The sequence below is a fragment of the Pteropus alecto genome, unplaced genomic scaffold, assembly GCF_000325575.1.
Source record: "Pteropus alecto unplaced genomic scaffold, ASM32557v1 scaffold288, whole genome shotgun sequence".
In the NCBI taxonomy this organism is placed as follows: domain Eukaryota; kingdom Metazoa; phylum Chordata; class Mammalia; order Chiroptera; family Pteropodidae; genus Pteropus; species Pteropus alecto.
The window spans coordinates 1,059,229-1,083,404 of NW_006442124.1; the positions used below are offsets into that span (position 1 = coordinate 1,059,229).

Below are 24,176 nucleotides of genomic sequence, written 5' to 3' on the forward strand. Positions count from 1 at the left end.
ACTGTCTTTATTTGTGATAGTGACACAATAGCTGATGGTGCCAATGTCCACAGACCTTTGAGAATGTGGATGTGGAATAAGGAGAGCTGTGGGGACAAAGCTGGACAGAGCCTAGTAGTTCAAACCATGGATATTGTTGAAAACCTCCAGAGATAGCAAGGTTTGCAAGGATGCAAATCACATTCGCTTATAAAAATCGTTCGCTACGTTGTGGTCATAGGCAGAAGGGTAGAGCCACAATTTAGTTCCTAAGTGCTGACTCTCATATTCTGATTAGGACCATTGTCATGTTTAAACAGTAGTTGTATCTTTTCTTGCAGAATCACTGCTTGTGCGATGACTATGAATAAGTATGTGGAAGAAAACGTATCTCAAAAATCCTACACAACCATCAAGTATTTCATGAAGATGCTGAGCAGTGTCAGCGAGACCCTGATCTTCATCTTCATGGGCGTGTCCACCGTTGGGAAGAACCATGAGTGGAACTGGGCCTTTGTCTGCTTCACCCTGGCCTTCTGCCAGATCTGGCGAGCCATCAGTAAGAGAAAGCAGAGCCCCCAACTGTCTCCTGCCCCCTGCTTTTTAAATTTTTCTTATTCCTTTCTACCATGTAAAGGCCTAAGTAGTGAGGTGATACTAACTGGTTTTACTGGTTAGGCGGGTATGGGCACCTTGTAGCAACAAGAAATGTTCTGTTTACTCTTTCAATCAGTCAAAGTCATTAGTGGCTGATAAGCAAAGCTATAGAAAGGAGTATTTTTTTTTTTTTAATCGAAGAGAGAACTTTCACATCTATACATTTAAATATAGCAGTAAATTTATCCTTTGCTCTTCACTTCTTTGCCAATTTTTTCCCTCTTGCACTTTAAATCAGATATGGGTTATACACTGCAGGCATTTACATTTTTGTTACAGGAAAGTGAGATGTCACAAATCGTATTCTATGTGTATCGTTAAAAAAAAAAAAACATTTCCCTAAATAATACAGGTGATTTCAGTTGAGGGTGGAGTGTGATGTACAGAAAACCAAAAACTAGGAAGTGAATAATTATTTTTGAGATGTGCTTAGTATTAATTAGTAAAGGTGACTCTATAATGTAACTGGCATCACCCCTATAAAATATGCCTAAATTAAAATTGAGATGTCAGGAATAATAGCTGCTGATTTATCTTGTATGTTTATGTTTCTGGAGCTAGAAAAAAAAACATTAAGTATTGAACTACAATATTTATGTTTCCTTTTGATTAGAAGCAATTATAGGTTAAACTAATTTAGACTAATACTTGAGGCATGTTTTTAAATGACTTTGATCAGTATTGTCAAACCAATTACTCAAAGAGAAATTAGGAGAAACAGCTGAGAACTTAACTTGAGCATATCGATCCTAAATAAATTTGGGATGGGTTTTAGGATCTAGGAAAGAATAAGAAAAGTGCAGAAATATTAAATAGTTCATAAAACTAAATCTGAATGCATGTGCCCGTTGGGTCCTCAACGGAAAAAGGAATTATGGAAACTATTATAGAAATTTATAATCTTACATCAAATCTTGACACTACTACTAAGTAGCTACTTGAACTTGGACAGATATTTAAGTACTCAAAATCTTCTTCCTCAACCACAAAATGGTGAGTGTGGACAAATTTCTTAGGTCCTTTTTAATCCTAGAACTATAGTGGTCCACAGGAGATTAAAGCTAATTTCAAGAGAAATTAGAGCCTCAGCTCAGCCAAAAGAAGAGAAATCATCTAGAAAAGGAGTAATATTGTGGATCCCTCAACACTGCTGACACTTGGCCACCATCTAGCCCAACTTCTTTGTCTAGTTGAAGAAACTGGTAGGACAGTCACTGAGAGAATGGCTGACTTGGCTGCGTCACAATGAGAGGCAGGGCCAGTATCATAATCTGGTTCCCCCACTCCTAGCCTTTTCTTTTTCTAGCATGACTCATGGTAGCTACTCATTGTAGTTCACTCATGAAAGTTTATAACATAGAAGGCCCTGCTTTATGTAACTTATAGATATTAAATGTGTTTAAACTTTATATCCACCTTCTGAGATAAATAGGATCATTACCTTTGTTAAGCAGGTGAGGAGACTTAGTACTTGATAAAATTAAGAACCTGCCTGAGGTCACATGACTAGTACGTGGTGGAGACAGGACAAAAACACAAAATGAAAAAATGTAACTGTCTCTTGTGCTATCAATGTGCCTATAATCAAGGTTGCTTGCTACGAAGTCTGTGTGATTAGAAGTCACACAAAACCGAGTGCTTTATTATTCTACAGTGAAACCTCTTCTTTAATTAGTCAGAGCTTTAGTGAAGGAACCTTTTCCACCACAAACCACTGTGTTGGCAGTAGCTAGGCCATGTGGGCCACTTGGGGACAGAAAACCAGTGTGGTAGAAAACACCTCTGTGTTTTAAACAAGCTCTTCTACCCTCCCCCTTCCACTTACTGACAGCAAGAAGCCCTCCCTTTGGGTTCTTGCCAGAATCCTTTCTTGTCTGCACTGAACCTCAAAATGAACCAAATCAACCACAAAGGATTTACTCACCCTGCAGAGACCACAGTCACCGAGAGGGCTCCTCTCATGTTGAAAATTATGCACCACCCTTGATTACTCAGCGAGAACATGATATAATCAAAATCTTTTCATCCTCAAGGCAATACCCTCATTTTGAAAGGCAAAAATTATGGGTATAGATTAAAAATATATGCCATTTCTTATATCAAAAAGTAATAAGATTTTATTACGTTAAATACACACTCATAGAAGTTATCAAGCTGAGGCACTACTATCTTACAACTAGTCAAAAAATGAAAAAATTTTGTGAGATATGCTGTTTGGGATGGGTAATCACAAGCATGAGGGAATTAGTGTGCCTCATTTTGAGGGCATGTGCACACGAATGGGGTCACTAGCATTGTGTGTCTACTAATTCATGACCCTCTGCTCTAATACGTATTTCCCCCTTTCTAGGTGTATTTGTTCTCTTCTATGTCAGTAACCAGTTTCGGACTTTTCCTTTCTCCATCAAGGACCAGTTCATCATTTTCTACAGTGGTGTTCGAGGAGCTGGAAGTTTTTCACTTGCGTTTTTGCTTCCTCTGTCTCTTTTTCCTAGGAAGAAAATGTTTGTTACTGCTACTCTAATAATTATATACTTTACTGTATTTATTCAGGTTGGTAGATTTCTTTCATATTTGAAATAGGTAGATTCTTTTAGGATCATGTATTATATTGGTATAATACCAAAAAGGGGACACTGTTTGATTTTAAGATATGTGCTCAATACTCAAACTAAATCCCCAAATATTTCTAGATCATGTTTGTGGTCATCCTTTAATCTGCCTTTTAATCAATAAAACATATTAATCAAATTATTCCTGGGTAACAGGTGAAGATAGCTACTCTACTGTGAGTTACTGAAAATGAGATTCCAATTGGTACTAGATAGCACAGTTTTTGTTTTAGTGGGAATTATCTCTCAGCAAACTGATAGGTTATCTTAAGAGCTAAAACTAAATTCCTGCATTAAAATACAGACATAATGCTTATTTTTATTGCAGAATTTAAAAGAATTAAATAAGATCTGAAATAAACACTGAAGCATTTGTCCAGTGGAAACTAACACAAAACAAAGACATAAAAATTGGAAGCTCTGATAGTTTTGCAAATGAATTTGCTTTTTATAATGACAATCTTTACTACAACAAATTATTATTTGTGATCTAGGGAATCACAATTGGCCCTCTGGTCAGGTACCTGGATGTTAAAAAGACCAATAAAAAAGAATCCATCAACGAAGAGCTTCATATCCGTGTAAGTTATCTCATTGTCATTTCTTTCTGGAGTTTCTAGGGATATATCTGTTTTCTTGCTTCTTCCAGCTTCTAGAGGCTGCTAGCCTTCCTTGGTTCATAGACCCCTTTCATCTTCATAGCTGACAATGGCCGATAAGGTCTTTCTCGGGATGCATCACTCTGATACTGACTCTTCTGCCTTCATCTTCCATATTAGAGACCTTTATGCTTATATTGAGTCCATGTGAATAATTTAGGATAATCTCTCTATTTTAAGGGATTAGCAACCCTAAACCCATCTGCTATCTTAATTCTTTGCATATAAACCGACCTTGTGCATCTCTGGGGCCCATTATTCTGCCTACCGCAGTCTGCCCTCAAAGATTCATGTATATCCCATGTACTGCATACATTAGCCCTATCCTAACATCCCCAAAAGGTTCAATTTATTATAGTATCAACTTAAGGACCAAAAATCTCATCTAAATCTTATTGGTTCAAAAGTTTCAAACCTTACCATCTCAATCATCTAAGTCAGGGATGGGTGATGCCCTAGGATTAATTCATCCTAAGGCATAGCTCCTCTCCAATTCTGAACCTGTGAAACTCAAGCAACAAGTTATCTGCTCCCAAAATACACTAGTAAGACAGTCACAAGATAGCAGCTATAGATATTCACTTTCCAAAAGGAGAGAAGTGGGGAATGGAAAGCAAAAAAGAATCATCTATCTCTAGCAAATTTCCCAGTCCATCTGGGAAAACTATTTGATTTCAAGGCCTGGGAACAAATTCTGTGATTCTTTGTTCCACATTTTTGTCTCTCAATTCTACCCTCTGAGTCATACTTCCTTTTTCATGAAAGGCAGCGTATTTGATCAGCCTGTTTCTTGCCTGTAGAGTTTTGGGGGTCCAACAGCCTTGTTTTGTTTTGTTTAGTCTTTTCTCTCTCCTATTCAGTCCAAGCTGGCAATATTTCTGGGATGGAAAGCAGAATCAGTTAAAGATCTATACTAAGAGCTTTGTTGCAAGGAACTGGCTTACCTACTGTGGGGGCTGGCTCAGCAAATGCAAATCTGTAGGACAAGCCACCGAGAAGGGCAGACTGGAACTCTCAGGCTGTAACTGTCATGCACAAGTGAAAACCTCAGTTCTACTCCTCAAGCCTTCACCTGATCAAGTCAGACCCATTCTAGATAATTCTAACTGATGTGGCCTTCAGTCACACCTACAAAATGCCTTCACGTCCACATCTAGATCTGTGTTAATGATAACCAGCGACTGGTTTAGCCAAGTTGACACCTCAAGAAACTATCCCAAAGACTAATGTTCAGAGTTGTCCTACTTGATTCTAAAATCATGGTTCCAATGAAACATGAGATCCTCTGCCTTTTCTGAACTTTTATTTAAGAAGGGCTAAAGATGTCCACTACTTGCGTAGACAAGGCCTAGTGGCCATTTGCAGTGAAAACATCCAACTCTGACAGACGACAGTGAAGTGAGCATGGTTTCTAGTTGCTTGTTTTGTTTAAGTTCAGCACTGTATTGAGCAAATGTCATTCTGTTTGGCTCCAGGGAATCTAAATGAGAACTGATGTGAAGGAGGTATGGGGAGAGAGACTTTGGCTCTGTTAATGAAGATCATTCTGACAACTGTTTTTTGTATGGCACCCAAAGGTGAAATGGATATGTGCAAGTGGTCGGGAACACTTGACAGAGTTGTATGGGTGGTTGAAGCTTTGAGAGAGTGATTGGCCCAGATAATTTTTAGGTTTCTTTCATCCCTGAGAGTCCATGATTCTAATGCTGAAGAAACTGCCAAAGTCTTTCAAAATAAGCCCCGAATTTCATTGTCAAAGTCACTTGAGGAAATAAAGGAATTAAATTCCTGAAAACCCAAACCATAATGTTTCAAGGCCATTTGAAAATATTCAACAGATGAGGATAAGGGGTGAGGATTACCTACTGTGGGGTGAGGATAAAATAAATAATACTTTAACCTGATTGAAGATTTTTGTCTCTATCTTTATGCCCTCTGCTCATTACACTGAGAAATTAGATGTTATACCTCAGACAATAGAACTTATATATTTCACTTTTTATTTTTCTCAAAAAAGCTATAATTATTGGTAGAAGTACCTCAATTAAGTGTTTCAGAATTAATTTGGCATTTTAATCTATTTTGCAAGAAAATTTAGAAGCCAGAATGAACTTTATGATTACAAATTTAAATTATTTGAAATTTAATTCATAAACTTTGAAGAGACTGTATTTTTTTCCCCCCTAAATTCCTATACACAATTTGGATAAAGCGAATACAGTATTATTGGCTTGGATGATGAAATGTAAATACTGAGATAGAATGATCAGAAAGAATATAAGGCATATAGATACATTTTGTTATTATGTGTTATTATAATAAAATTTCTGTATGACTACATTTCCAGAAACTGTAATAAATTGGATACTGGCGTTATCTTTTCTTTTGCGATGAAATTAAAAGTAACAGTTAATTATTAATCTTCATATCCATGTGATTTCAGTAATGAGGACTCTCCTAGATCATTTTAGAAACATTATTCAAAGAAAATGGCAGGTACTCTGTTTTTGTTGCAAGTTATGTGTGTTATTAAGGAACTTAGCCACAGGGTCTGTTGACTCATGAAACTAAGCTGAATTACTATGGAAGGCATTATAAGTTTCAGTGGCATGAACAGAGTGATAGAACAGAAGATATGTTCCAGGATATGAAGGCCTCCTTTGTTTTTCAAAGTGTTTCAGCTTTCCTTGTGTGCCTTTTAGAGTTAATGTTTCACCGCCGCTCGTTCTCCTGTGTTTGGTTTGGCAGCTGATGGATCATTTGAAGGCTGGAGTTGAAGATGTGTGTGGGCACTGGAACCACTACCAAGTGAGAGACAAGTAAGGATACAGAGGGTTTCCCTATCTAGGAAGGATCTTTGTGGTGCGGGGAACCACAAAAGTTTATGTTGGATGCTGAGCATAACAAGAGAAAGAATCTAGAGGAAGGGGACCAGGAGGACAAAGGGAGCCATGATGTGAAGAAGCAGGTGGAAAATGAAAGTGACTCTTGGATTTCCAGGTAGGGAGTCTAGGGAGATAACAATGCTGTGGTTAAATATATACACTGTAGAAGAATGTTCAGAGTTTCATAGCAGATTCCGTTTAAGATATGTCAAGTATATATCCATCTCCCTTTTAGAATTTAGTCTCAAATTTAAGAGGAAGATCACAGTTGGAGATAAAGGTTGTGAGTTGTCAGCGAGTGGTAACCAAAGCTATGGACATGGGTGAGGTCGCTATAAGAGTGTAAAGAAGGCAGCTAACTGAGGACAGGACTTTGAGAAGCCTCCAATTCCTATGGGGCAGGTGAGGGAAAGGAAGGGTGAGCAGCCTCAGAAGAACTCTATAGAGAGGTTGGAAGGGAAGCAGGTGGCTATCACGATGTAGAGGGCATGGAGGAAATGACCCACTAGTGCATCAGGAGAAGCCACGTGACAAGTAAGACAAGGACAATGGCAACTACTGGAGTTGAACAGTACAAGGTCAAGGTGAGCTCAGTATGTCAGTGTCAGAGAAGCCCTGATGGTTGGGGAGCCGATGACCGTGGGCTGAGAGATAAGCAGAAACAATAGCCGCTAGTGAAGAAAGGCAGAAAACTAGAAGGCTAAGGGAGTGACTCAGTTGGAGCAAGAGTGGGCCTGGTATGTGCCAAACATAGGGCACAAAGCTCAAGTATTCACAGTCTGTTAAACCCAGAGAAGACTTGACTGATAAATAATCCATCCGCTTCACGGACCAGGAACCCAATCACCAGATAATAAGCCAGCAGCTCAGGGAGTTTCTGTTCCCCTCCAGAAAGTAGAGCAGGCAGACAAGTTACCCTTTGAATGTAAAATGATTGGAAGTGTTGAAACTTCCTACTTCAAACACGTGGCTGACTCTGAAGGCACCGATGCATGTGTGTAGCTCAGTCTAATGGGTCAGTGAAAGGTTTGCTGCAATAATCAGCAGCCATCAGCGTCTAGCCTAGTCAGATTCTCCATCATTCAGACTGTCAAGATACATGTTGGCTCTCACTCACCCTTAATTGGCAGGATTGAAAATAATGCGCAGTATAATGGGCAAAAGTACTGTAAACCACAGGGCCATTTAAACTTACTAGGTTCTGGTTGGATAGGCCAGTATTACTGTAAGTACAGCTGTCACTGTTAGGAGCTATTAGAATGAAACACTTGTACAAAAGCCTCAGCACCCTCATTTCTTCTCTTGTATTTGGAGCTGGGCTGGGCCTCCCCCACTCCTTACTTAACGCACAGTTTTTGCCCTAATTGCAGCTTGTCCCTTCCTTTTGTTTAGTTTATTTTCAATATATTCATGCCAATAAGACATTCTTTCTTCATTTAAACAAAAACGTATAAATTCTATGATTTAAAAAAAAAAAAATGTGTTCCAAGGCTGTGAATTCCAGGCACTGTATGGATGTTTTTCAGTCTAAAGCTAAGTAGTCACTTGTTTTAAGAAAAACGCATACTCCCATAACACAGGCAGGGCTTAGACATCCCCCAAATGTCGGTTTTCATTTTCAGGTTTAAGAAGTTTGATCATAAATATTTACGGAAAATCCTAATCCGAAAGAACCTGCCCAAATCAAGCATCGTTTCTTTGTACAAGAAGCTGGAAATGAAACAGGCTATTGAGATGGTGGAGACTGGGATACTAAGTTCCACAGCCTTTTCCATATCTCAACAGTAAGTCCCGTCTGCTCTATGATCTAGGCTTTCGATGTCAGAACTCCAAAGGGCACTAACTCTTTGTTTCACTTAAAAGTAATACTAGGAGTGAAGAGGCACAAATAAGAGGAAGGAGTCATGGAAAACAGAAGATGATCTAAGGCTTGGCATTTTGTAGCCCGGCCATGCTCAATCTGTTCCACCTAGTTTCTGAAAATTACTTTCTAGCAAAAATTTACTTTCTTGCCTGCTGTAGTGGTATGACAGCTTCCTTTGGGAAGGAGGGGCAAGTGAATTTCTAAAATTATAGCCTATTTTACAAGACTTTCTCTTTCTCTTCCGGATTAGAAATCTCTGCCTTTTAACCGCTGTTCATCTGATCCTGCTAATTTCACCAATGCATTCTTCCCATGAGGTGTGATAGTTAGTGCTAGTTAAAGAGAAAGCTGTGTTTGTAATTGTGTCTAAGGCAAAGATCTGTGTGAGATTGTGAGATTTGCCTTGAGTCTGTGTGAGACCAGCTAGTTGTGGGAGGGGACTGGCCTCCTGTGGCACAGAGGGCCTTAGGAAGTTGGTGTGGAAGCAGGGCGCAGGGAGGGGAAGGCTGCATCTAAGCCCACCACTAGCAGCAGATGATTGCTTTGAAGCATAATGCTTATATTGGAGCATGTGGAAACCAATTGTCCCAAGAACTGGCAAGAAATTTTTGAAAGCTGCTTTAACTCTTGGACATTTAACAAGAGCCCCTTCAATATTACAAGAATTAATTCACCACCCCACCAAAGATGCTCAGATTCCTTCCGAGGAACGATTTACGAATTGGGACAATGTTTCCGAATGTATATTTAGGATAAGGATCACCAGCTCTTTCATCCTGTCATCTTCAGCCAGTAAGGACGTTTGCTCACGAGCTTTAATTATGTCCTCATGTTTGAAAAGCAAATTGAGAGAAGAGCTAAGAATAGATAGCAATAAAATTGTCGCTAATGTCTGACTGTTATTTCTCACCCCTTACTTGCTAATGAATCAGAAACACCATCATCCTGCTTACACAGCCTGGGAAAATTTAAAGTAGCAAAGTCCCTGGGGCCATTGTGGTATAAACGGAAAGCTTTCTGCCTTATTTTTCAGTGAGACTGTTTTTGTAGTTTGTTTGTTTGTTTTGGTGCTGCCCATCCCAGGGCTTTAAGGAAACTTCTGATACTATATCAAGACTGTGCTAACAAATATTTATTGGCGATGCCGTAGTAGAGCCTGAGGCAGAGGAAAAATCAGTACTATTGATCTTGTCTTTATTTAAAATGATGATATTTTATTCATCATGGATTTTTTTTGCATTGACCTTTATTGTCTAAAACACTACATTCAAATCCTACTTTACTTGATAACTGAATTCTTTGGTGTCCCCTCGCCAGAGGCAAGCACCTCACTTGTGTCATCTTGGTCCCAACCCTGTCCTTGGGCACCTATTATGTGAAAGCAGACACAGTCCCTGCCCTCATGGAGCTCCTACTTTAGCAAGGTCATGACATTAATACAAAAGAACATGTTAATAAAAAAGGTCACAAATATACAACCCTAAAGTATAGGGAGCTCTGAGAGCATGAGAGATGAAAACCTTCTAGTCCCCAGGCGGTTGACCTGTTCACTGAAGGATGAATGGAAATTAACTCAGGGCCTGGCAGGAGGGCTGGACAGTTTCGAGCAGGTTATACCATTAGAGCTTTCTCAATCGGTTGGCTTACTAGGTATGTGAGCACTTGGTCCAGGAATGTAGGGGTGCTTATCTCAAATGGGAATCAACCTGTGCTGTGCTAAAACATAACTCAAATCTCCATATTACATTGCCTGGGTCATAAACAGTTGCCCTCATTTCTGACCTCAAGGCAATTTGTAAACCAGCTCAATTCGGAAAGGGCCCTTCTGTTGAGTCGATTATTTTTTCAGACAGTTTTTCAGTTACTTTTTCAGACATTGATTCAAGATTAATAAGAGAATCTCGTAGGTTAGAGAGATTTTTTTTTTTCTACTTATAGCCCAAGCCAGTTAACTGGGGTGGGAGAGGAGAATTTTTAAACTGATATTTAATACAAGTTTTATATTTAAATTGCATTTATTTGATCTCATCAGAAATTGGTAGGACATCAAGCAAAAAGGAATTCCTCTCCTGAGATCAAAGCAGCTAATTTCTTAGTAAACAAACCTTCATACAATAATAGGAAAAAGAAGTGTGTACTCAGCTCGCTTTTTATTATTCTGTATGAAATGATAACAGCAAAATGCACATATATTTTTTTTCTTCAGAAGTTTAAGCAATTGTTCTACAAGGGGTTTAGATTTCCAAACTCTGACCTTCAGGAGACTACTCCCACTAAAAGCTGTCTGTAACACAGTGCTGATGATGTTGATTTGATGGAATTTCATTACTCTGACATGTGTTATTTTATTCGACCCTTAAAATAGGCGAGAGTATGCATTTGAAGTATTATTTTAAACATGAGGCACCTCATTTTACCAGTGAGTAGTAAGCTCTCAGACATATCATAAGATAGAGGTTAACACTGATTAAAAGTGAGGAAGCTTTAAAAAAAAATGGTTAATATTAAAGAGATACTGAAATATTTATAAATTTAGAGGCATAGCAAACTATAACTACACAACTTTAAAATATCATATTTAAAAACTACTGAATGATTTTACACACCATTTATAAAAAAGCATAAAGTAATTTAGTGTAGTTTAAGAATTTTTAAACTGATCACGTATCCAGGTGTATGTATACCTTAATGCATTCTTACAACAAAGACTCTGAAATGAAGGTTCCCGTGCCATTTTCATTCCATAATGGGACATTGTGTTGTGGGGACCCAGGCCTTATCCTCTGCCATTCTTCACTCATTCTAAATGCTGGTGGTTTTGGTGACTTTTCTAAAAAGACATAAGGAAGGCACCTGCACTCACAGAAGAGTTGTTGGCGCCGTTGTGTACCCAGTGGGGATCTTCCCGAGTCACCTTAGCACACGTTTCCCACGATTTCATGTATAAAGCTATTAAAAGAGGGTGGATTCTTCTAAATGAATCAGGGTGTAATATTTGATTTAGGGGAAGAATTCATATTATGGTATGAATATAGCATCTATAAGATTTCATATCTACATTGCTATGTTTAAAATTGAAGCCTCTTTCTACATGTTCATAGCATCTGATTTTTTTAAAAAATTAAGAGGAATGTGAACCTTTTATTCAGATATGTTTAGAATCAGATTTTTCCCAGTTCGATTTTAATAGCCATGAAATCATCATAGAACTTTTATTTAGAGCAACAAAGATTTCTTTTACGGATCATGAATGAATGTTCAAGTGATAAGTGTCTTTAAGTTTCTTGTTTTACTTTTTTGACCTAGAGATTATTAACATTCAGTTTTTCTAAGGATTGTATATTTCCTGTGGTCGCGATATGATTATTTCAGAGATGATTTTGCTAACAGAGTGGCATGTAGAAAACTCCAGGTATCACCTTGCCCAAGTAAATAATTTGTCTGTATAATTTTATAGCTGCAGCTTCTTGCTGTGGATGAGAGGCGATACCTTTGGTATACCTCTGTTATACACCAGACCAGCAGTCTGAGTGGACCTTCCCAACATGGTCAATCATAAACCAGGGAGAGTGCCATGTTAGATCTACTGCTATCTTAAGTTTAACTTGACCATTTCCTTCATCGGTGGTTTTTTGTATTTGGTTGTTTTATTATGCACACAGAAAATGGAACTGTTTGATTAGCTGTTGTTTCTGCTTAGCAATAGATTATTTCCTCCATAATAAAGGAATGTGTTCAGATTGTGGGAATGTGTGGGTGTATCTAAATAGAAATAGATTTTATTTGAAAGACACTTAAACAGGTTGAAATACCCTTCTAATAATGTGTAGATCAATAAGGGTGGTGACTGAATATCAGCAGTGCTGGCATTTGCAGTTCTGATATATGGAAACTCTAATTTCGATAATGGAAAAAGGACATTAGTCAGTGTACAGATAGCATCGCTAAACAAATTCTAGCATATTGTGATAGCCAGTATCCAAGTCCTTTAAAATATTTTACCGATTTTACACTAGTTACAAAGTTTCCTTGCTATTTATAGCTATATTGCTGCTAATGTTTAGGAAAAAATACTTAAAAAGTGGCCTGTATTATGAAATAGAATTGGTCATAATAAAAAAAGTGACCTGTATTGAAACTAATAACTACTCATCTCTGTGATCAATTATCCAAAGACCTTTGCAAGCAGATATGAGCACAGTAGCACTCTTATGAGTTCAGAAGAGATGCAGCTAAAGGGGAAAAAAAATAAAAATTCTAGGAGTTTATACTAAGATGTTAAGGGTAGGAGTGGTGATAGTATTAAAGAAGTTTTTTTAAAGATAGTTTTAATTTTCTTTAGTTTTTTCTTTAGTTTGTGTGTTCTACAGTGAACATATATTACTCATGCAATAAAAAGTTTTAGAAATTACCTCCACTAAATTAAAATGATTCAAATCAAAAATATTTGTCACACATGAATTCTACATGTAACAATGTCATGATTTTGAAGTCCTCAAAGGACAATTGTGCATTGACTGCTAACCTGGGCATGACTTGTGTTTTGAACCGTCTCAGAGGAGGGTGTTCATGGTGAAGGAAGCTGTGGGGAGCTGGTCAGTGCCAAGGCAGTGAGCAGTCAACTGTTTCTAGAATTGCACAGAGTTCCCAGTGTCTCAGAACTGGGCTGGCTCTTTCATGATGAAAATGGTCTAATTTTCCTTGTAAAATGTGATACTAGTTTCTTACGATTATTCTTTATCCAAAGATAAAATCCTGAAAGGGATAATTCTAAGATAAATGTACTCATAAAAGTACTTATAAAATTTTAATACTATCTTATCTCAATGCTACTCAAAATGTGATACGTGGATGGTATTGTCCATGAGCAGTTTGTCCTCTACCTGTCCCCAATAAGACAAACTTAACTAAGAGTCAGCCTTGACTGAGTAATCTTATTTTTGTTGAATTAAGAGTAAAACATGTGGTTTGCATTTCATGATATTTTTCAAAAATTTTATTTTCTAATAATTGGTTTTTATCATATTTTGCAAAACATGTCCATAACAGATACGGAGGAAAAAAACAATGTGGTTTGTCACCACATTAAACCTCTATTTAAAAAATGAGTTACAATATTTCCCCTATAAAAGGTAAAGGCAAATAAACTATATTTTCAAAATGTAGGTCAAAACACACATACTGACAAGTCACATGAACTTACTAAAACAATAGGAAAGATTATGTAAAAACAGGGGTTCTGGAACTTAGAACTCCCACAAGTACACTGATAATTTTGTGGCACTCCTGCCAAGACTGAATAATAATGCTTGCCTTCTTCCAATGATGTTTCCAGGGCCCACAGGATACAAGAGATCAAAAGGCTTTCCCCTGAAGATGTGGAGTCTATGAGAGACATTCTGACACGCAACATGTACCAAGTTCGACGAAGGGTGCGTATAAGCCATCTGATTTGTCCCTGTTGCCTCTTCTTGGAACCAGTTCTCCTTCAGAAATCAATTCTTGCTCACATTATTCTCTTTAAAACAACCTTCTTGCTGAACACTTTCTCCCTGCCTTGTTTGGAGAACAGAAAGTTAGTCGTTACGTTTCTGCTGTAAAATTGGCACCGGTAGTATAAAAAGAAATGCAAATCCAGTTGCTGGCCCTAGGGGTCAGGCTGCCCTTAGCCCTGCAGCCTGCTTTCCCGATCCAGCAGGTCTCCCTCTCCTTCCAGAGCTGGAGCTTATCCCCTGCATCGTAGAAAGAAAGATGGCACCTAGATGCTGATGAGAATTGCTGCTCAATCTGATTGGCTGTAATAGAGCTCAGTAAATTGAGATGGTTTAGATTAGAATATTGAAACTACAGTGCTAAAAGCCTAAATAAAAAGAGACGTATTAGGCATATCATTTCTTAGTTTTAGAAAAAAAAGGTAAGGGATCTATACTGGCACTTGGGAACTAGACCAAAGGGTGTAGAAAGAACATTTCTGGGGGCTGTGGGTGAGTCCTCTTGAAACTTTGATTTAGTCAAATGACATGTAAACTCGTGTCCTCTAATTAAGGTTTTTGTTTGTTTGTTTGTTTTTGATTCTGTTTTAAGTTTGAGGTTTCAATGGAACATCCCAATTCTCAAGTGTAATTATAAATGAATTCATTTAATGGACTTGGTTTTTGTGGCTATGTCGTAGGTCATAGTCTTGATGGGACCAAAAAGTCTTAGTCAAAGCTCCTAATTTTCAAATGGGAGATGCCCAGGTTAGGGGAATTGTTTATCTGACTTGTTTAAGCTCACAAAACAAATCTAAGTTAGGACCTTAGGTCCTCCAACTGCCTACCCAGGGCTCTTTCCATGACTCTAGACTGACATGATCCAGTGAAAGTAAATGTTTTCTGGCTTCCTGTTTTGCAAAGGTCAGTGATTAAGGTGACTGTGACATCAAAAAGCTCTGCACCTGCGGAAGGAATATAGGTCAGCATCAATCATAGCACGCTTAGAGTAAATTCAACAGCTTTCAAACCATTCCAAGTGAAACTGTTTCAGTGACACTATCACATTCTGCCTTAGATAAATAGTTAAGAACTTCCTGGTTTGAAGAATGTGGATTAGATTGTTGAGAGCCACACCCCTTCCCCATGTTGATGAAGATTGAATTTAGAGGAAGGTCCAGAAATGGATATAGAGATCCTAGGATTCCAGCACAATCTAAATGAGGTTAACTGGCCAAAAAAAAAAAAAAAAAAATTGTCACCTGGACTCCCATGAGAGCCGCTGTTCAATCTGATTGGCTGTAATTGAGCTCAGAAAATTGAGATGGTTTAAATTAGAGTATTGAAAGCACAATGCTGAAAGCCTAAATAAATAGAGACATATTAGGCATATTATCTCTCAATTTTGGAAGATGGAATGGAGTCTATACTGGCACTTGGGAACCGGACCAAAGGGCATAGTAGGGACATTTCTGGGGGAAGTGGGTGAGTCCTCCTGAAAATTTGATTTAATCAAATATATCTCTTCTTTTCCTTTTATGATGATTCTCAGATACCCACCTTTCTTCTTCATTCATCAGTGTGCCTTTTCAGTCTGTCCTCCAGGTTTCTCTCTTCTAAGCTATGCAGTATCCCCAAATCAGCAGACAGGGCAAGGGAGAACATAAATAATAAACAGAGGGCCTTCCAAGCCTCCGAGGTGGCTTTTGCCTCCACTTTTGTTACTTTGAGAGAATGAAGCTCATCAGACCTTCCCCTTCCTGTCTTTCCTTCCCTACTATGTCTTTTACATGGGTCATATGACCCGTCCCCTCCAGCACGGTCCTCTTAAAGGGAAAACTGCTCTAAACATGTAACCCAGGGCAACTGTCTGTCTGCTTTGCTTCTAGTGGGCAACCTACCATTGTGAGGATTGTCACAAAAGGTAACACCTGGAGTCCTACAGCTTGAGTGATAGGGCATAGGCCTCCCATGGCAGCTGGGGCATTTATCACAGTCCACAGCTTGGAAGAGGACATCTTGGGAGTCAGGAGTCACTTTGGGGCCAGGCTGGAATGAGTTCAGGATTTGACGTTGGGAGATCCTGATACACAGTTAGTTCGAAATTAAGCTGGTCCTGCTGGGTCTGTTTTTCTTGGGGGTTCCAGTCATTCCCATCTGAAGCCACACCCTTCAGCTCATCCAGTACAAGATCTTCACTGGCAAGGAAGCTGAAGTAATCTCTAGAGATTCCCAGTGGAACGTCCACAGCAGAAACTTTCTGGAACGCAGTGGGGATTGAGATTGAGAAACCCTCTTTCTAAATTTACAAGAGAAAGAACTGGCATCAGCCCAGACCCTACAGATAAGTCAGAAATTGATGGGCAGTCCCTGGGATGGCATAAATGATCAAGTCACACTCAGAATTTCTATATACTTTCAAAGGAGGAAAACCATTTATTCAACTTTAATTCTTTTCAGCGAAGACTTATTGCACAACTAGGACGCACATCTTTCCCCATTGATCTTGAGTTTTAGTGGGAAATACAGACTTTAAACAGTCACCAGTTCCTTTACTACAGGGCGGACAAGGAGGAAAGAGGAAAGAAATTTGAAAATACATTATACCGTAGAACCTACTATGCTCCTTGTGGTTAGGCAAATTAGACAAGCACATGGATGATGTGGTATGAGGTGAAATAGGAGAAAAAATGTCCAAATTTTTCTTAAAGTACAGCCTCCCTTCAAATCAAGGTGTTGGAAATTTCTCCTAGCAATATATGTATATATATATATATATATACACACACACACACACACACACACACACACACACATGTTTATATTCACATCTATGGATTTGTGAGTGTAAACACATGCACACAGTTTATTTTGCATAAACATTATAAAAGTTTGTCTCCGTATTCTAGCTTAATTTTTAAATATTTTGCATGTCAGTTTCATATGTCATTCTTTCATATCTCAATGTATAAGACTCACTTAGATTGAGGTCCATCATTGGCGATGCTGGATAAAAATTCATATTTCGAACTGACTTCAAAATTCAATTTTTCGGGCCAAGTTCTTGTCAGATTGGTTAATTTGTCAAGTGTGGCTGGTAAAGATCAATCAGCAGCAGGAGAAAGTAGGCTTTGCTGATTTCTCATTTTTCCTTGACCCCCAACCTGTGCCTTCTTTATGGAACTACTTTTAGACAATTGTCTATTTTGTGAGGACTAGTTAACTATTATTGAGTTAGTAGATAATAAAGCCCACAGATCTACTTAACTGGATGTATATATACTAAAACACAAACAATAGACTAAACACCAGTGAAACCAATGAGGGCACTGTTGTCAGCCCCTCTTTATTATAAACTCCCTTTTCTGTTCTGACAGGAAACCTGACCATTTCATATAATGACCAAGTGAGAGTCTAGCATAAATTCACATATTAAATACTAATAAAGTTTAATCTTTTCTGCATTTTTATAAAAATAAATTAAAATATAAGTATTAGTATTTATTTTCTCATATTAAGCTCATCGGTGTGCACTCGGTCTAGAAGATGTCATCTCCCTTAACAGTGTCCCCAGCCCTTTCTGCACCTCTAGTCTCATTTCTAACCATACTTTGAATAATGTTTGTCATTCTCCCATGAGAATAAATTCCCAGCTCTGCTCCAGTGTCCCCTCTTCTCTCTTCCACAGTTGTTTTACAGCTATGTCATATCTCATGTGTTCCCTCTTCCACTCATCTTCTAAGACTCGGCTCCATGTGATGCACCTTTCCTGCCCTTTCGTGGATTCCGTGCTCTTTGCCTTTCCCTCCACAACTCCCTGCAGAGCCTAGCATCTTATCACTTACTGGAGCACGTAATAGTATATGCTTATTTGTTTAACCCCCTCAGTAGGCTATGAGCCTTTTGAAGACCATAATTCTAAATTATTCATTTTTTTAAAATCCCGTCTCTACCATGCCATCCAGTGCATAGAGCTTTCCTCTTTTACTTTTAAACTGAATATCTTTATTAAGGCATCTGTGAACCAAGAGTGATCATGCCTGCCGTCCGACCCTATTATCCAATGAGACCTACAGACCCCGGAGAGACAGGATATTCACAGGTGAACCTTGAGTGAAAAGAAGGGAGAAAAGTTTTGTTAAGCACTTTGAAAGCATCTAAGGACTGATGTTGGTCTATGGTTTAAGACAGGTTTTCACTGGCCTGAGTAAAGATAAGGCAAGAATTTTTCATAAAGCTAATCTGATTCACTTTGAGGGATTGTTCTTTTTCCGGGATGATGTCTTTCCTACTATTTTTGATTAAAAGGCCTCTTCTTTTTGAACTGATGATGGTGATAGTAATTGGTTTTTTTTTTTAAATGTATCTTTAATTGGCAAAAAATTAAATAAAGCAACCTCATAGAAATTCCCAAAGCCGTTTTGACATTTTCCTGACCCATTAAATTCAAATACTAAGTAACCATGGCTTAGAACAAAAAAAACACAACCTAGGAAAGAAAGCATGTATGGGGAAGGCAAAATCTGTGGGTGTTTTAGGGGGGACCAACGCAAGGATAATAGAGGGACAGTACAGATGGATAGCATTGCTCTGTGGGCCAGAGACTTAGGCTCCAACCACAGATCTGTCCTGAGAGGGGTGGCCTTGGTCCCAGAGTTTTCTGCTTGGTCTTCTTGCTCTAGGAGTATTTTAATTCATGACATTTCCATTGCTTCCTGAGGCTGAAGGTTGTACTGGAGCTGTCCTTACATCTTTGCCATTCTGTCTTTCTGCAGACACTGTCCTACAACAAATACAACCTCAAACCCCAAACAAGCGAGAAGCAAGCTAAAGAGATCCTGAGCCGCCGCCAGAACGCCTTGCGGGAGAGCATGAGGAAAGGCCAGAGCCTGCCATGGGGAAGGCCGGTAAGGTGGGGGCTGGGGCCTCACCCGCGCGCTGGGCCCCCTCCTGTGGCTGCCATGACATTTAAACAAACAAGGAAAATTACCGCCTTGTTGTCAGGGAAATACAAAGCAAGAGGGTATGGGTCATCATATGTGGGACCCAGGCCTCTCTGGGTATCCCTGTCTGGGTGTCCCTCTCTGTGTTACCAGAGAGTGGAGTTCCTCTCCTGGCACATTGTCCAGGTTCTTGATGTCTTGAACAAAGAATTGAGCAAGACACTGAAATAAAGTGGAAAAGAAAAGCTTTATTAGAAGAGAAAGTACACTTCTAGATGTGCAGGTGGGTCTGAGCAAGAGAAGTGTGGCTCAAAAGCCTGGTAACAAAGCTTTTGGGGATTTTATCCCTATTTGCTGTGAGTGGTTACTTTTCTTAGAAGAGTAGCCTTCCTCGATTGACAACTAAGAATGACAGGATTCAGTGATTTATCATTTGCTTTCTGCTCATGTTTATTCCCAGAATTCAGTCTGTTATAATGTTATTAAAGAACTTCTGGGCATTTGCATCATGTTATAATGATGATATAATGAGGCTCAGGTAAATTAAAGATCATTGGGGTCTTTATTGAGCAGGTGCAGATGACTGACTGAAACTAGTACACAATTTTCTGCTCTTGTTTCTTTCTATGAGTTACTTTTAGCTCAAAAATGCCTTCTGGCTTGCTTAATTGTGGGCAGACTAGAGTGGACCCTTTCTAGAATAGGATGACCTCAGTGTCTTTGCAGGCAGACCTGAAACCCCCTAACTAACTTTCCTGTCTAACTCTCTTCTAAGAGCCATGAACTCCCTTATTATTAGTATGGATGTTGAGGGAAGGGTGGTCTCTTCTTCTGTATCTGCTTCCTTCTGAGAAGGGTCATAGTCCCTGCCTATTGGGGTTTCATGGAGCTCTTTCTTTCTCTGTCTCAGAACATGGTCTTAGGTTTCCTGCGGAAGTGCCGCCTCCAGTCCCTAGACAAGGAAAAGAAGATACAAACTTGTTATTTTAAACATATATCCATTAATTTTCTATTATTGATTTGCCTATTAAGCAAGTAAGGGGAAACAGGCTTGGTTAATATATTTCTTAATGAGTAAAAAGAACTTTGGCCTAAAGAACCCTCCCCTCTCAGACTCTAAGAGCCCTGCCTGGCCTTACACCATTTCTACTCACAATGGGCCCATGACACTTATCAATAGCCAGAGGATCTCAGTCACCAGTTTTGGGGCAATTATCAGGATTTGAGAGAGAAGGCCTTTTCCCAAAGAAAGGAAAAAAGAAAACTTAACTAGGTTTACTGAAAAGATTAAGAACTCTGCAAGAGATGTCCCATTTCATTTCCTGCTAAAAGATTAAGAATTTTACAAGTGATGTCTTGTATCATCTGGGTGTCCCTCTCTGGGTCCCAGGCCTGAGGAACTCAAGGGGTCTGTCCGTGGGGTTCGTGGCAGCAAACTACCCTCCAGGGTGTGTCCCTGACTGGAACATGCTCGCTGGGCTGAGTCTAGACCAGACTTCACGGTGGCCAGGCACTAAGCATTTCAGGGGACCTCTGTGGACTGGGGCCCCCAACTCTAGGAAGTTTCCTTCTCTCCCAAGAAGATATAGAGAAGAATTTGTTTTGCCGAGACGCTTGGGCTTTACCTTCATATCACCCCCTGTGCATGGAACTATTCTGTTTGAGGCCATATCGAACCAGCCATACTGGGCCTTCTAGATGGAGGTTTGCTCTGGAGAGACCCTCATCTGTACCCTGATCTCAGTGCAGTTGTGGTGCATTTTATCATGAGAGGGGAAGGAAATACATATTAAAGACTGAAGCATTCTGTTTTTTTTTTTTTTTTTTTTTAAACAAAGGAAACGAAAGTCCATTCCAAGCAAGAGGCCAGAGGATAGGTCTGTGTCCTTCACGTTGTTTGCCACCTGAAACTCCAGATTGCAGTAGCTAACTGTTGTTATTTCTACTTGTTTCCCACAGGCTGGTACCAAAAACATCCGCTACCTCTCCTTTCCTTGTAACAATTCTCTGCCAGTGAGAAGAGACACCAGGGCTGCTGAATTCACAGGTAACCTGCGTGACTGGCGACACTTCTCCTTTTCTGAAAAGGGTCAGATAGTAAATATTTGGGAGCTTGTGGGCCAATATGCAAAATGAAGACTATTACATAGGCACTTATATGATAAGAAAGAGAGAAAACATTTTTATTAACCTAATTCAGAAATTTATTGATGAACACTGAAATTTGAATTTCATATCATTTTTACTTGTCATGAAATATTCTTTTAATTTTTGTCCAGCCATTTAAAAATATAACAACCATTTTAGCTCCTCGGCTATACGAAAACAGGCAGTAGGCGGTGATAGCCCAAGGGTCGGAATCTGTTGAGCTCTGTCGTAGAGAAACAGAAAATAGCACTTTTTTTTTTGAAGTTGTGGACTTCACCCATGGTTTAAATAAATATTAGCAGAAACCTCCAAAGTTGCTTAAATTTTGCTAAAATAATTCCCTCAAATTTACTGGTTAAATGTTTCCCATTTAATATCTAATTCTTACGTAGAATTCTTAGGATTATTAAAACTGCCTGTTGTTCTAATAAAAGCCAGGTTGTTATTTTAAAAATGTGTATATAATATGATTTCTATCATCAAAGGTAACATATAATATATATAATAGGTCGTATTTTCTATTTTAATTTTCCTGAATTTTTAAGACTTAAAATCTCATTGGAAATTCAAATAAATTAATCACAATGGATTTTAGAATTAAATCTTCGAAGAGCGAATATAATTATTCTTTAAAATAAAATTTTATTTTTTTCTGATTTAAAAACATGCTTGACATAAAATCAAAATCAATCAGTATAGAAAATCATTAGAAAGTTAAAAGCACTTGAAACCCAACACCCCAATGTAATCTGTCTTTAATTCTCTCTGTACCATCCTGATCCCAATACTACTCGTGCCTGATACAAAAAAATAAGTCACAAACACACCAGCATCACATTATACAAAGAACCATAGTATAGCTATTGTTTTGTAACTTATAAATTGTCTAGTTCACCCAATAATATTTCCATGTCAATAGATATGAACCTAGTGATTTTTAATGACTTAATAATAGTCAATTATGTAAAAACACCGTAATTTATTTAGCTAAAAAATTCTTACTAATAAATATTTAAGGTATTTCTCATTTTTAATGAAAATAAGCAATGAAATATAAAAAGTGCCTTAGATCACTTGATTTTTACACAAATTATTTCCTTGGTATATTTTCTTGGAAGTAAAATTTTTAGGTAAAAAACTACATGTATTTAAATTTACCCACATACCAACAGCCTGTAGGAAAGGTCATTTCTGAAATCTTTTACCATAACTGGGTTGTTGTCAAACTTTTGAATAATATAATAGGATAAGTGTTATGTACCATATTTAATTTTCATACAAGTCCTCTTTATTTTTAGTGCAATTGAATGTCTTTTCATATTTTTAGAGGCAACTGTATTTCTTTTTGGAAAGTTTCTGATTTTTCTTTACTCATTTTTTCCTATTTGATTGTTTTCTTAAAATGAATTTGAGGAACATGGTATAACGAGGATATCATCCATCGTCTCATTTGTTGCCAATTTTTTTCTCGTTTTACACTTACCTTTTAGCTTTTAGACATACTTGCCACTCAGATTCTGATTAATCAAATCTGCTTGATTTTCCACAGAAAAATTAAAAAAATGATTTACCCAATATTTTTCATCTAGAACTTTAATAGTTTAATTTTCCCATTTTAATTTCAAACCAACTGAGATTTATCTTCATGTAGATTAAGATACAAATCGTTTTCAAACAGTTATGCTTCTGTCTCAGCACCATTTTTTTTAAGGATGACATGCCACCTTTGTTGTACTAAAGTCATTTATCCTGAGAGACTTTTGGACTCTCACTTCTGTCTCGTTGATTTAGTAATTCATTCCCAGATCACAGTCTCGTAACTAGTATTATGTAATAAAGGAGCTAATCCACAAACAAAAGCAAACAAACAAAACAAAAGAGCACCAGTTATAGGGTGTATAAAAGATTAATTTTTAAAAATCTTCCTGGTATAAGTCATCTGTTGCTATTTATGTTGTTGGAGTGAATAGAAAACATGAAAGTCTCACAGTCATTCTCATGAGACAAACATCCACATCATGTGATGAGGTAGCAGGAGATGACCACCAAAAGACAGGGTCACCTGAGCATCACCTGAGCATTAACGTACAAATCTTAAACAAAGCATTATTAACAAAACACAGCAGGACGTTAAAAGAATCCTATGCCTTACACAGTGGGACTTATTCCAGAGAGGAAGTTGTTTAACATTATCCAACAGGAAAACAGGTAAAGGGTTCTAGCCTTTCAGTAGATACCCTAAAAGGCGTCTCACTTATACTTTAAGTAAAAACCATAAAATCCCAAGAAAAATAGATACAGGACTTATGTGAAGAAAACATAAAACTTTAGCTGTCATTTCCTCTCTGTAAAGTGGAGAATATGTTATAAAGAATGATAATAATAAACAGGGTGAGCCCGAGATAGTTCTTCTTCTGTATATGGACACAGTAATTTGAGTCCATCTTCTCTCCAAACACGAAATCTTTCTGCACCAGGACAAGGTCAGGGACTGGCCAGAGAAGCTCTAGGAGGGAACACGGAAGGAGAAGACATCCATCCCACAGTAGTCCCTGGCTAACCAGGCTGTGACTTGGAGCATTTTTCTTCCTCACTTTCCTCTTGCCTCCAATGTTAGAACAGCTCTTACTTTAGATACTCAAGAGTTCCCTGCTGCTTTGGGGGACTCCACATACTCTTCCAAGGCTCCTTTGCCCTTGGGGTTCTCTTAGTATTATAAATTAAGAGGTCCTGCCTGGATCCCCCTCATACTCCAGAGACTGTTTAAAACCTGTTTACACTAGAAGAGATGAAAAAGTTTTGTAGGTGGAGGGCAGTGATGGTTACAGGACAATGTGAATATACTTTGTGCCACAGAACTACACAGAATATTATGGAAAAAAAATAGTTAAAATGCTTAATTTTACTTTATTTATTTATTTATTTATTTAAATCACAGCTAAAACAAAACAAAACCAT

The 24,176-nt window shown here is 38.2% G+C and overlaps 1 protein-coding gene across 1 annotated transcript in view; it reads left to right on the forward strand.

Moving 5' to 3' along the window:
• The window catches only part of SLC9A4 (solute carrier family 9 member A4), a 53,307-nt gene that overhangs the window by 26,452 nt on the left and 2,679 nt on the right, over window positions 1–24,176 (forward strand). Inside the window, exons 4-11 of the mRNA XM_006920804.1 lie at window positions 321–538; window positions 2,987–3,189; window positions 3,743–3,829; window positions 6,656–6,726; window positions 8,415–8,576; window positions 13,992–14,088; window positions 18,903–19,034; window positions 21,030–21,117. Of these exons, the coding sequence (XP_006920866.1) occupies window positions 321–538; window positions 2,987–3,189; window positions 3,743–3,829; window positions 6,656–6,726; window positions 8,415–8,576; window positions 13,992–14,088; window positions 18,903–19,034; window positions 21,030–21,117 (1,058 nt within the window). The remainder of the gene's footprint in view (window positions 1–320; window positions 539–2,986; window positions 3,190–3,742; window positions 3,830–6,655; window positions 6,727–8,414; window positions 8,577–13,991; window positions 14,089–18,902; window positions 19,035–21,029; window positions 21,118–24,176) is intronic.